The sequence below is a fragment of the Anabrus simplex genome, chromosome 2 (assembly GCF_040414725.1).
Source record: "Anabrus simplex isolate iqAnaSimp1 chromosome 2, ASM4041472v1, whole genome shotgun sequence".
In the NCBI taxonomy this organism is placed as follows: Eukaryota; Metazoa; Arthropoda; class Insecta; order Orthoptera; family Tettigoniidae; genus Anabrus; species Anabrus simplex.
Window position 1 is genome coordinate 933,391,556 of NC_090266.1, and position 13,704 is coordinate 933,405,259.

At 38.8% G+C, this 13,704-nt stretch overlaps 1 protein-coding gene across 1 annotated transcript in view; it reads left to right on the forward strand.

The window, feature by feature from the left end:
• The window catches only part of LOC136863196 (probable protein phosphatase CG10417), a 209,977-nt gene that overhangs the window by 118,585 nt on the left and 77,688 nt on the right, over nt 1-13,704 (forward strand). The window contains exon 4 of the mRNA XM_067139558.2: nt 10,139-10,259. Coding sequence (XP_066995659.2) covers nt 10,139-10,259 — 121 coding nt within the window. The remainder of the gene's footprint in view (nt 1-10,138; nt 10,260-13,704) is intronic.

Consider the following 13,704-nt stretch of genomic DNA (forward strand, 5'->3'; position numbering starts at 1 on the left):
CCACTGAACTCTTTGTTTCATAAGTAATAAACTTTATATATATAAGGGGCGTACTTTATTTTTTGTACGTCCGAGTATGGTTCACATTTCGCTTTTGAAGGTGGTGACGTGTAACTAGTGTCTTGTTCCACCCTTTGGTAGCAGCACAGGGGCCAACGAATGCACTCGTCATAGCCATTTCATAACAACACTGTCAACGTAGGAGCAGACAACATGGAAAGCAACTGTCAGGGACAGCGCTATACGCCTTGGTTCCTGTGGAAAGAAGGTGTTACCACTGCAGAAATTCATCAGCGCTTGGTGGCAGTCTGTGGAGAACATGCGCCGTAATTGAAAACAGTTTACAACTGGGTGGAAGGTTAGAAAACAGGGCGCACTTTGGTGGACAAAGGAACCAGTTCTGGAAGGAATGTGACAGTGTCAACACCAGCCAACATTGCTAGAGTCAAACAGGTCATCCAAGGAAACAAATGCATCACATTTACAGAAATGGAGGCAGCCATGGGAATTTGCCAAAACACCCTGCAGCAGATCGTGCATGGCCACTTACAGTTGGGGAAGGTATTATCAACGTGGGTGCCTAGACTCTTGTCTGCAGGCGAAAAGCAGAGGCGTGTGGACGTGTGCGGAGAACTTTTGCAACACCATGACCAAGATCCAGCAGACTTCATGGCTAGGCTTGTGACTGGTGATGAGACATGGCTCCATTACCATGAGCCACAAACGAAACAACAATTGATGTGGTGCTGCCACACCCACCGTACTCTCCTGGCTTGGCACCAAGTGATTATCACCTGTCCAGGGACATGAAGAAACCTCTGCGTGGTCGCTGTTTTGCGGATTTTGCAGAGCTGGACTCAGGTGTCAAGGCATGGGTACAGAATGGTATCAGGAAGGTCTGGAGAGACTGACACGTCGATGGCAGAAGTGCATACAGTCACAAGAAGATTATGTTGAGAAGGTGGACGTAACAACTGATGTGTAATGTACTTCATTTGGGTAGAAAAAATAAAATGTAAACAATATAGTATGCCCTTCGAATATTGCTGTTGTCTAGTATATAGTCAGTACAGAAATGAAATGCTGATTAGGTAATAATCTTCGTAACTGTGGCAGATGTAGCAGAGGTCCACGTAATTTTTTGTATAAATGGGCCTAAAATGAAGAAGATAAAAAAATTATGTGGAAAACAAAAGAAACATAATACAGTGGTATGGGAGTATGTATTTAATGTCTACTCACCTTGTGGGCTGATGGAGCTTTGTATAAATAACATGTTTGTGTGCCGTTATCCAGCACAGACTAATCTAAAGCTGAACATGCAAGGCTGGCAGAGTCAAGGCTCCCCTAAGCAGTACAATAGGTATGGGCCATATTTCTGCAGGAAGTGATCCAGGGCTTTGTTGACTCCATGTCTTGATGAATTCAGATATGGGATCTCAAGTAGAACGGCCAGGCTGCATGGCTCAGATGGTAGAACACTGGCCTTCCAAACCTAAGTTGGCAGATTCGATCCTAGCTTATTCCAGTTGTATTTTGAGGTGTATAGTTCTCAAGTCTCATCGGTAGATTTACTGGCTTGTAAAAGACCGCGGCATCTCCTAAAACCATAAAAGTAGCTTATGGTATGTGAAACCAGGTACAAACATACAACAGTGTAGAAGCATTGCCAGAATCTGGCATCAGCTGATTATTAATTGCATGAAACTCAGAAATTTGGTCTTATCTATAATATTATTGAATAGCAAAACCATATCATTCTGCAATGCTAAGTGCAGATAGGAATTGCTTATGAACAATCTGAAACAATCTATTTGGTGTTAATTATCATTATAAATTAGGGAGAGCAAATGTGTAGGAATTGCTTATGAACAATCTGAAGCAATTTATTGGGTGTTAATTATCATTATAAACTAGAGAAAGCAGACAAATATGCAGCTAGCAACACCAAGAAATGAATTAAAAACACCCACCAGTAAGCAGTCATCAATGATTTTTTTTTTTTCCATTGCATTGTAAGATTCCTGGATGACTGTAATATCACTCATCGTTCAGAGAATACACCATTTTTGTGACACACCTGGCATTGAGAATGTGAAGTTTCACAACATCTAATTTGAACCCTTTCGCTTACCATGTCCTCATTTGAGGACATCTCTTTCAACTACCTGGAATTCTTAGGCATTGCAAGAATCAGCTTCTTTTCCTGTATCAAATCTTATTTACATTAAATCAATAAAAGTAAATTTCCCCCTGTTTGATACTATATATTTGCTTTAAGCAAATAAATTACTTGTAGAACATGTTTCATTCCTTAGGAACATCTTCAACTACATAACATTGCTTAGGTGAAATTACATAAATTATCTGTCATCTCAGGAATATGGCAATAACAAAAAATGTGCTACATTTACACAGACACAGCTGAATTATTACTTCCTGAAGCTGTAATGTTCGTAAACACTGTAAAATCACTTGTAATATCTCCCAGGCAAATATTTAATTAGAAATGATTTATATTTAAGGTGTATGTTCTTTGCCGTTAATTTTTACAACCTTATTTCAGCGGACACCAGTTGTAACGGACATTTTACCACGGAACCAACGGTGTCCGAGGAGAGAGGTTCAACTGTATAACATTTTATATCTACCTCGTACTATTAGGGGCCAAAGACCTAGATGTTCGGCCCCTTTAAACAGCAATCATCACCATCGTCGCTTCTCTGTGCTTCTCTTCTTCATTGTCACTGGTGGGAGACCAATCTGCTGTTTGTTCTGCAACTAACTGCTCCACACTTCTTTCCTATGCAGTTATCACAGCAATATCCGCCTGAAGAACGTCTTCATTAGTGGAGTTTGACTGCAAAATTCTCCATATATTGGGAATCGGGCTGCTTCCACTGGTGGCTGAGAGTGGGGATGATTCTTGAAGAAACCTGCTTTCAAGGAACAATTTGAGATGGTACAAATGATGATAGATCCTTTCCAGCATGCATAAGGAATAAAATTTGCTCCACTGGGCTCTTTCTATGAAGTGACTTAAAGGAGTGTATAGCCCCTAATTCTGTTGGCTGCAGCTTGCTTGTGCAGTTACCCAGCAGAAACTCTTAACTCCATATTCCTCAGAATAACATCCAACAACAGTCGATGACAGGGAGGATTTTCCTATATTGCGCACCCTTTTTTGAATCCAGATTAGTAAACTGCTGTAGAAAAAAGATCTGACATCATCCAAACTTTATATTTGGCTTCATAGGCAGTAATGATTTCACATACTTGAAGCAATGAGGCTTTTTAGATTTCCCTATCGCAAACGGGTGGAGCTTGTCAGAGCCATCAGCATTGACTCCCAACATTACTGCAAGCCTCATTTTGCTGTGTTTCCTACCATGACAGACATTTATCCCTGCCGAAGTCTTACTGGCAACACACTGAAAACTGGACAAGCTTCATGTAGGTTAAAAATATTCCTGGATTTGTATTTGTTGGTCAGCTCCTGCAATCTCCCACTGATTCACTCTTCCTCAGCTTCGCCACTGACTGCATGTGATTCCCCACAAACTGCCTTGCAGGTTATATTATACCTTGTCCTAAATCAGTCACTTGAGCCATTGGATGCGCTGAACTTTTCATTTTATTATTTATAAATTTCATAAATTTCATTTTCCGTATTAACAGATTCAAAGTATAGATAAGAAATGTGTTTTTCCACCATTCAATACACAATTTATTTTAATAGATTAAGCTAGTACCGGTTTCGGCTCTTTAACGGCCATCATCAGCTAGTACATGTTTTGTTTTAGCCATTAGACAATTCACAAGTTGTTATTGTATTAGGCAAGAATTGCCAAGAATGTTCGTCGCTTTATGCGCCTGTTCCATTAAGAGCACACCATCAATTTGAATACCTGTGGCTCTTCAAAGTTTCAAATAAACTCTTTACTGTTTTTTCAAATTCCTCATATTTGGAATATGAGGCCACTGTAAGGAGAAGGAAATAGCTATTGTGAAAAGAGTCATTATCCTTCTACCTGCTTGTATTGCGACACTGAAAGCTTTTTTCCTTGATCAGGGAAGGCTTCTTATGTTGCCAAGTGATGTATAACATACAGAGTTCATTAGATAATCAATCACATATACGAGAAAAATGTCTGTATATGCACTAACGTTCAAAATATGCATTTGCATATGCACATATGCATTTTTTTTAAATCCGGGCCCTAGTAATGAGCTTTGATGAAGGCAATGATCATATTCTCTCGAATAGAGTTCGCATGAATTGTTGCCACAGGGTTACCATATTCGGTGAAAGAATGAAAGAGTGGCATATTGAAATAGACATGGTGTGTGCTGGATGAGATTCCACTATTTTCGACATAAGTGTTTTGTATATCTCAAATATTATTATAATATTTGTAAATAAGTGTTTTGTGCACTGATCAACAAAAATTGAATGAATTTTTAATAAGCCACGGCTTAAGGGCTTCATTTGCATGTACATCCTGTGCTAAGGAGCTACAAGTGAAAGTTTTCGGAACTAAATTGCTTTTCACTTGCCGCAAAACTACATGCCATTTTAAGAGATCAGCGAAGGTGGGAACTTTATCTAGCCCAATCCAGACCAATGGTGTTTTCACTAGCCGAACCTAACCTTTCCAGACCAATGGAAGAGAGGGTTTTCACCTCCGATGATTTTATCACAAAAGTCACCACCACCACCACTAAAGTTGCCCATGGGGGATTCTTCGTTTTAAAATGAGGAAAATATAACATATATTACTGAAATCAGTGTTTTACTGTGAATATTTTCATAAAAACAATACCGGTACACATAAGATAGAAATAATAGGATGACTGCCACAGCTTGAGCAATAAAACAACGTAGCGGTGGCAACTCCGCATATGCAGCCTATTTTTCATGTTTAACTCTGGCAAGTCCATCTGAAACCTGGAAATAATTTTACATTGAATATCATTCTTATTATAACAACAGAATTCAAACAAAAATATTTTAAATTTATATTTTTCAGGGGGAGATGGTAATTTACTTACAAGGGAATTATACAGTTTACCCTTCCCCGGCCGGGTACTGCTTGAAATAAACACTAGTATTTAAGTCCTATGATCCTTCTCCCCCCTCCCACCACTTTTTTCCGATTTCGCACCCTGGGAAAAGTCCTCTACTAGTGTAAGTTACGAAGCTTTGTTAAGAAATTTTGAGAAGAATATTTCTGTACAGACGGTTAGTTTAAGAATAAAGAATTTAGTTAACATGCGAAGCTAAGGAATGAAGCTTAAGGTTCATATTACAACAGAGTTCCTTAAACTTTACCAACATTTTCCTTGCAGTTTCTTTTTATTGAGGGTCCTTAATGTTGCCAAGGAATTTCGTCAGTACATTTTTGAATGCTTTTCCTGCCTCTTTCTCAATTTTGGTAATTGTGTCTGTGAAATTTTTATTGTTCATCAGTTTACGAATCTGTGGTCCATCAAATACGCCTTCTTTGATTTTTGCATCTGATAATGAGGGAAATTTAGTTGATAAATATTGGAAGCATAGGCTACTTTTATCTAATGCCTTGACATACTGTTTCATCAATCCTAATTTCGTGTGCAAAGGTGGAAGTAGAATTTTTTCATGTTCATTAAGACTTATATTCAAGACATTTTTGGATCCTGGTTGTAGTTGTTTCTTTTGGCCAATTCACTGTATCCCAATGTTTATCCCGTGCCCTGCTATCCCATTTGCATAGGAAACAGGGAAATTTTGTATACCCTTTTTGTTGTCCCAGCAACAATCCAGTGATCAATCATTCACTGCTGATCTGCGTATAGGGCAGTCGCCCAGGTGGCAGATTCCCTATCTGTTGTTTTCCTAGCCTTTTCTTAAATGATCGCAAAGAAATTGGAAAATTATTGAACATTTCCCTTGGTGATTCCAATCCCTAACTCCCCTTCCTATAAACAAATATTTGCCCCAATTTGTCCTCTTGAATTCCAACTTTATCTTCATATTGTGATCTTTCCTACTTTTAAAGACACCACTCAAACTTATTTGTCTACTAATGTCCTCCCACGCCATCTCTCCACTGACAGCTCGGAACATACTACTTAATTGAGCAGCTCGTCTCCTTTCTCCCAAGTCTTCCCAGCCCAAACTTTGCAACATTTTTGTAATGCTACTCTTTTGTTGGAAATCACCCAGAACAAATAGAGCTGCTTTTCTTTGGATTTTTTCCAGTTCTTGAATCAAGTATTCCTGGTGAGAGTCCCATACACTGGAACCATACTCTAGTTGGGGTCTTACCAGAGACTTATATGCCCTCGTGAATTTGCGTCAATTTGTCTGAAGGTGTGTCATATTGATGTGGCTGGAAATCTATTTCTTCATCGTCAGAATGCAATGAACTGCTACTTTCCTCACTCAAGTGAGTAGGTGGAGTAGATACAGGTAAGTCGGGTCCATGAGGAACTGGTCGAAGAGCTGACTTGCGATTCGGATATTTAATTTTGTTTTTACTGAAAACATGGGCCATACAAAAATAACAGCCGTCATGAGGTTCGTTTGCTCTTGCCATTGCATGGGTATAGCAAACGGCATTGAGTTTTGTTTGCCCTCATACCAGTAACGTAGTCCCTCGACACAGGTATTGCATGCAATATGAGGTGCGAAAGATTTGTCTTGATCCCCAACTTTCAATTTGAAGTAAGAAAAATGAAGTTTTCTTACAAACAAGTCTATTTGACGCACCTTGGAATCGAACACACAAACTCCACATATGTAACAAAATGCCGGGCTGAGTGGCTCAGACGGTTAAGGCACTGGCCTTCTAACCCCAACTTGGCAGGTTCGATCCTGGCTCAGTCCGATGGTATTTGAAGGTGCTCAAATACGACAGCCCCGTGTCGGTAGATTTACTGGCACGTAAAAGAACTCCTGCGGGACTAAATTCCGGCACCTCGGCGTCTCTGAAGACCTTAAAAAGTAGTTAGTGGGACGTAAAACAAACAACATTAAAATTATGATTAAATGTAACAAAACTTTTGAGGACTTTGTTTACACTGTCTTCTGTGCACCCCTGAAACACTAGCCATGATGGTGTTAAATCACTAGAACTTCACTTATTAGTGATCAATTTGAAATTAATTTACATTAAATCTCACGCACACGATAGGCCTACAATAAAATGAATGTGAACTTTAAAGGACGCACTAAAAACGTACCGGTACTTCTTGGAGGCTGTCTCAAGCAACACTGTTATCTTTCAAAGGAAACTGCTTTATCAGTCCATCATAAACATTGCATAAGGGGTGGGGCTTTTAACACGTCTGTTTATTCAAGTGGTCTAAGATGAAAGACAAGCACTCAACTGTCTTATCTTCAATCCTACATACCTTGCGGTCTATTGCGTATCTGGGGGAGTTTGTTATGAATTTGCCAGGAAACCCCCAACTACAAAATGAACATTTAGACAGCAATAAACCTATAATAAAATGCAAACAATAACAAATCAAATCACATAATTGTATTCTAAAAAGAAGTTGCGCAAGAACATCTCTCTACATCTTACGAATTCATGCAGATACTAAAACACCAAATTGCGTCAAAACTAGACGTGATTGGAAAAAAAATAGCATCATTTTCGGAATCAGGGCAGCGATTTCCATAAGAATTACATATTTTCTATTTTACTGCAAAATCATGTTGGCTAATGTTTTTGGACTAAGAGGTCCGCAACCTCACTACAAGCACTTATTGTTCGTTTCTGTCTATGCCATTTGTTATCTTTTCTTCTTAGGCTAGCACATTTTTTGGACTTGTTTTATTTTAACCTTTTTTTCACTAAATTTGTCTGAGTGAGTTATTATTGCTCTTTCTAGTGATGTAAATATTGTATAGTATGTTTTTATTTCTGTCATGTCTCCTTTGCTTTTCATTTGTTTCTCTATTATGTTTTTAGCCCTTATTTCACTGAAGATGGCTCAAATGAGTTAAAACATGTTTGAATTTTATTGCTCCATCTAATGACGGAATTATGTTTTGTATTGAATTAGGAGGATACTTTTTATTTTTTCCTTTGCAAAGTAAAAACTGTCAATATGGAATGATTCTAATATCTTGTAATCCAGGCTCTTGTACTAAACAGACTTCTGTTATCATAACCTTAACTAGCCTGGAATCTGGTCCAGAAACATGTTTCTGCTATGATGGAGGCCCACAGTTAGCTGCTACCTTGGCAGCATTTAGCGCGTGTGAACCGAACGTGTTGCAGTGTTGCGTACTCTTGAAGCCGAGTTTGGTTTGAAAAGGTAGCGTCAAGGGCATGATCTGTAAAGGAAATTATTAAATTGACCGTCAGAGCTACTGGCAATATGTTGTGTGCACCTAGAAAATTTCATGGTCTGGGGTTGATCATTTTATATAAGTTGGGAAAATAATTTACCATGTTTTGCCAAATATAAATCAAAATGTTTTCACAACAAATTGTCAATGGTGATTGAATTGTAGTATACTGTGTCTTGTGGCAACTAAATGAAAATCAATCTCTCTCTCAAATTAACCTGACAAATTTACAAAAGGCACTAGGAAAGTTTTGCATTATGCAAAAACAGTTGACTGGACACCCCTGTTATGGTGAGGGATAAAAAGAGGGGTGAAAACTGGTCTAGAAGACAGTAACGCGCGACCTTCACACCAGTTGTTACCAAGCAGTGGGATTAAAGGTGAATATACCGCAATTATCCGCTACAGTTTTGCTCGTGGATTAACTGTTGACCAGTGCCTGGCGGAAATGACTACTATGCTGGAGAAAGACTGTCCACATCGGACAACAATTTTCCACTGGTACGAAGAGTTCCAGAGGGGAAATTTTGGGGTTGAAGACGTTCCTCGTTCTGGGCGAACGTCTGAATCAGTGACTGAGGAAAACATTGAAGCTGTGAGCAAAATGTTTCAGCAAGAGAGGCGGTTGGCATATTGGCAGGTAGAAGAGACCCTCCACATCCCTGCACCAGCTATTCATTCAATTCTACATGACCTTCTTGTTAGAAAGGTTTGTTCCCGTTGGGTGCCCCATTCACTTTCAGAGGAACAAAGGGCACATCGAGTGAATGCTAAAACAGTTTCAAAATGGGACTTCGCATAACGTCGTTAATAGCAGGTGACAAAACTTGGCTTTGTTATTACAATGTCCCAACAAAATCATGGAACAAGGTTTGAAGATGAGGGTACTCCTGTAACTGTGCGAAAGTCAAGGTCAGTGAAGAAAAGGATGATTGCAGTATTCTTCACTAAACGGGGCATCCAGACTCGGGTTGTGCTAGAAACACAAAGGACAGTTGCTGCAAAGTGGTACTTGTCTGCCTCAGGTCACCCAGGCTCTCAAGCAGCTCCATCCAAGGTCACGGCTCAACACTTGGCTCTTGCATCATGACAATGCTCCATAATTAATGCTCCAGCATGTCGTGCTAATATAACAATGGATTTTCTTGCCAGATCAGGGTTGACTGTGCTTGATCACCCTCCATACAGTCCTGATCTTGCCCCATGTGACTCAGCACTCTTCCCCAAAAGTGAAGATGACGCTCAGAGGGTGGCGTTTTACATCCTATGAGGAGCTTCTGGCAGCATGGGATCAAAAGTGTGAAAATGTAACCAAAGAAAAATGGGAGAGTTGGTTCAGTGACTGGTTTCGACGTATGGAGAAGTGCGTAGTGTGTGGTGGAAATTATTTTGGAAAAGTCTAATGCATTCACTCACATTGCAAAACTTTCCTAGTGCCCTTTGTATCGCTGATTTGGCAGTCCATAGGTTGTCTATGTTCTAAAACATTCGATCCTCTAGCCTACCCATTCTGTTGGCATTGTTTATTGATGGCCACCATCGCACTGACTCTCTTTATACTAGTGAGTATGATATGTAGGCTTTGGTTTACTATCAGAGGGGGAATTCCAGGTTATAAAGATCCTGACAACTATTTATTTTTCTGTTTGACTGAAGGTATCCCCAGCCGCTAATACAAACAGCAGCAGCATTGTTATTGGATTCATGAATAACAGTGAATTGTGAAACCTTTACTCTTGTACTTAATTTGTCATATGTTTTTCATTCTTATGGCTAATTTTGTGTGTACAACAGTGAAGATGATGACGATGAAGGGGATGAAGAGGAGGAAGATGTGGAAGAGGAAGGTCAAGATGAAGAGGATTCTAGTGTAGATGGGGAAGATGATGATATAACCACATCTACCATGGAAGTTGTAAGTGAAACTCTTGAAAATTTTCTGTGTTTTTCTTATTATTGTACAATCTTCCCATATCGGCTGCAGGTTTCCCAAGGACAAAGAGTACCTGAATAACAATAATAGATTTGAAGAACGGATTAGCCCTACATGAGATAGCATGAACTTACACATGAAAGTAGGCAAAATACTGTTCTTGAATGTTCACAATCTCAAAGAAGTGACGTTTTTGATGAATAGACATTTTTTTCAAATAACATGCTCCATTGAACTACATTCTGTAACAATGTCTTCCAACCTTTTTTGTCAGTATTAACAGCCTGGAACTTCAAGCATTCCTGTTCCAGGAGACTTAATTTTCATGGCAAGAACTTAAGTAATGAGTAAAGTTGGATTTTGGGCACTCAAAAATCACAAAATAGGCAGGCAAAAAGACACTACAAATTTTTTTGCTTCCCAGTTTTCCTTTTCGTAAATTTATTCTGATTTCTCTTTTTTCCTTTTTTAGACTCCTTCATGAAGATTACGACTTCTCTTAATTGTCAAGTTCTTCACTGATCTGCTCAATTTGTTTCAACGTCTTATGAGAATCATTACTGCCTTAAATTAGAGAGGAGTTCCCCTGGCTTCAGGAAGCTTAAAAGTTATGCAACGTCAACATGTTAAAGGAACATTTTATTCTTGTGATATCTTAACCAGATTTCACTTAATTTGAAATATGCAAGATTTAATGACATTCTGTTTTCATGTGTTTACCAATGCTGCACTGCTTTCTTAATATCAAGTGTTATGTTTTTCTTTTTGGAACTGTACAATTCAGCTTATTTGGATCCCCCATCTAGCATCGGATGCATTTTGAACTATAGTGTTCCTTCAATAAGTGCTTCTCATATGTTGTTTTTAAGCTATCTTTATTATTTATCTTAGATTTTTTTAACTTGTGTGCAATCTTCTTACAGCTGTGGATGTCCCTCATACTCTGTGAGTATTGAAAAATATTTAAAAGGTGGACTCCTACTCTATTTTATTCAACACAATGACCACAAGATCTTGAAAATATGCAGTATCATTGGCGCTGAAATTGTCAAAATGGGCATTAAAAACAAGTGCGGTACTATAGATAATTTTAAATTTTGATTTAATTCTTCCTCAGAGAGCAGATTTATGTTTGATGTTTTCTACATATTGCAAAATATGGCACTCTTTTTGCATAGGTCACTGACATTTTACATAGTGCAGAATAGGATTGATTTGTCAGTGGGACACTCATCACCAAATTCTATAGCAAATGTATTTAGTTTGGTTTTTAATGTTGCCTTTAAGCATGATGAAATAACTACCCTGTAAAAATCAAAAAACTTTGGCTTTCCATGGATAAAGAAATCAAACTGAAAGCACTAAGAGAAAGTGTTGGCATTTGACAGATCTCCTTGGTTATGGGGTGTGAGGAGACATATTTATACCTTCATTTGCCACAGCTGTTGAGAACGCAGGTTATTTAACTCTTTGCCGTTCCCCATTTAAAGGTGGAAGCCCGGCCGTAATTATTGTGTTTTCTGGCAGAGTCCTTTAAATCCCAATAGGCACAGCAGCATAGAAAATAACTAGAAGTCAAACAAATAAAGATATAAATGTAATTTATTTTGCATTTCGTTCCTAAATGATTAGTACATATAAATGTGTTCTCACCCTAATTTTGAAAATCCATATTTTGATCCTGATGGTATTCCAAAAAGCACCCTATCCTGCACAGTAGTAGATCGCACTGCTTACATTTGAATGTTGTTTGTTTGCCTTTCCCAGAAGTTGCCCTATTTTCCATTTGTAAACACAGAGCACACTTTGGCATGACCGGGTATCTTCACAAGAGTGTTAAAGAATTTAGGGGGTGGACAGCTAATGGGTAAACTTCTTTTCCTGCTCGTACATTTGCGGGACGTGAAGTTTCCGATCAGCTGTTGCGCTGGAAGTTCTGCTGTCCATTTCCATGAGCTGTGAGAGCTGGTCAGTTACTCATATCATAAAGAATGAAGCTGTTCAAACGCACAAATTGATCACAAAATGAAAAATAAATTTCCACAATTTTTTAGACAGTCGCCCAACCCAGTAGTAATTTCTTTTCCTGATCACTTCTCTCTCCACCACCCATATGTTTTGTGTAATTTATGACAGCACGAGGACACACAGTTTTTATTTCTTCATTGCCTTTACCAATTTTTCGTTTCACTGTACAATCACTAACAGCATTTGAATCTGACAGCATAAGAACAGTACATTTATCGTGCCAAACTTGCTGTTACACCCACATTTTGCATTTTCCTACATTATTCCTGCTTGATTTTCAACTGTGCAGGTTTCCTAAACTGATCAGGCCAACCTTTTCCATTTACCCCCGTTTTATATCAGATATAAGGCTTTTCAGGCGTTCGCTCTATTAACCAGCATTTCGTCTTAGTTCTGACACTAGACTCATCAGAGTGGGATGTGTCAGACCCTACCCACTGACGCTGGGGTGTATGCAGGTGAACTTATCAGAAGCCTATGTAAGAGGCACAGTCCGATAACTGCATACGGGAGATAAATCTCCATTTCCATTTACCCCTGTTGTCGCACAACTATAGGTGTTATGAGTTAGCAATAATTTCATCAGATTTGCAGAATTGAAAAAGTTATCAAAGTAAACTTGATGCCACTTTCCCCAGTATGACTCTGTCAGGTGTAAAACCACCTACTCTCCTAATAATAAATTCTGGTCACGTGTTTCTTTCTTTGCCTTCTAAATCTCACATTTCAGAAGGTAGCCATTTCCACTGTCAGCAATACCCCATTTGGTGAGTTTCCCTGGGAGGTACTGTTTCAAGATAAATCTTCCCCTGAAACCTATCATTGCTTCATCTACTGCGAGTTCTCGGCCAGGTGCGTGCAAAATTCCTAATTTTTCGGTCTTGCTTTGTACAGAATATCATTATGTTCATCTTGTGGTGTTGGCCTGTTTACATGGCTACTTAGATGTACAGTAAAACCTCGTTAATTCGAAGTCGTTGGGACTCAAAAATCGGACTTTGAATTACGTGATTTCGAATTAACCGCCAATTCGCAAATCGGAAGTACCAACCCTCGCTGCGTTACAAAATATTCGAAGGCCCGTTACTGCATGCAGTTAACCTTGATTCACAGTTTATACCTTTCAAATGCCGTGAAAAAAGAACTATTTCCAAAATGTATGCAATAAGTGCATTTACAGTATTCAAATAATGCACTTGGATATCTCACTGGCAAACATAACCTCACGCAACGAATGAAAGAAAGAAAGAAAGAAAGAAAGAAAAAAAAGCACGGTTCAAAGACGAGAAATCTATACTGGCTCCCATGTGCAAGTACTTTATTCATTAAATTACTATACTGTAAGCATTTTAGATGCCTTGTATTTACACAGAAAGTGCCCGATGTCCTTAACCTTTAA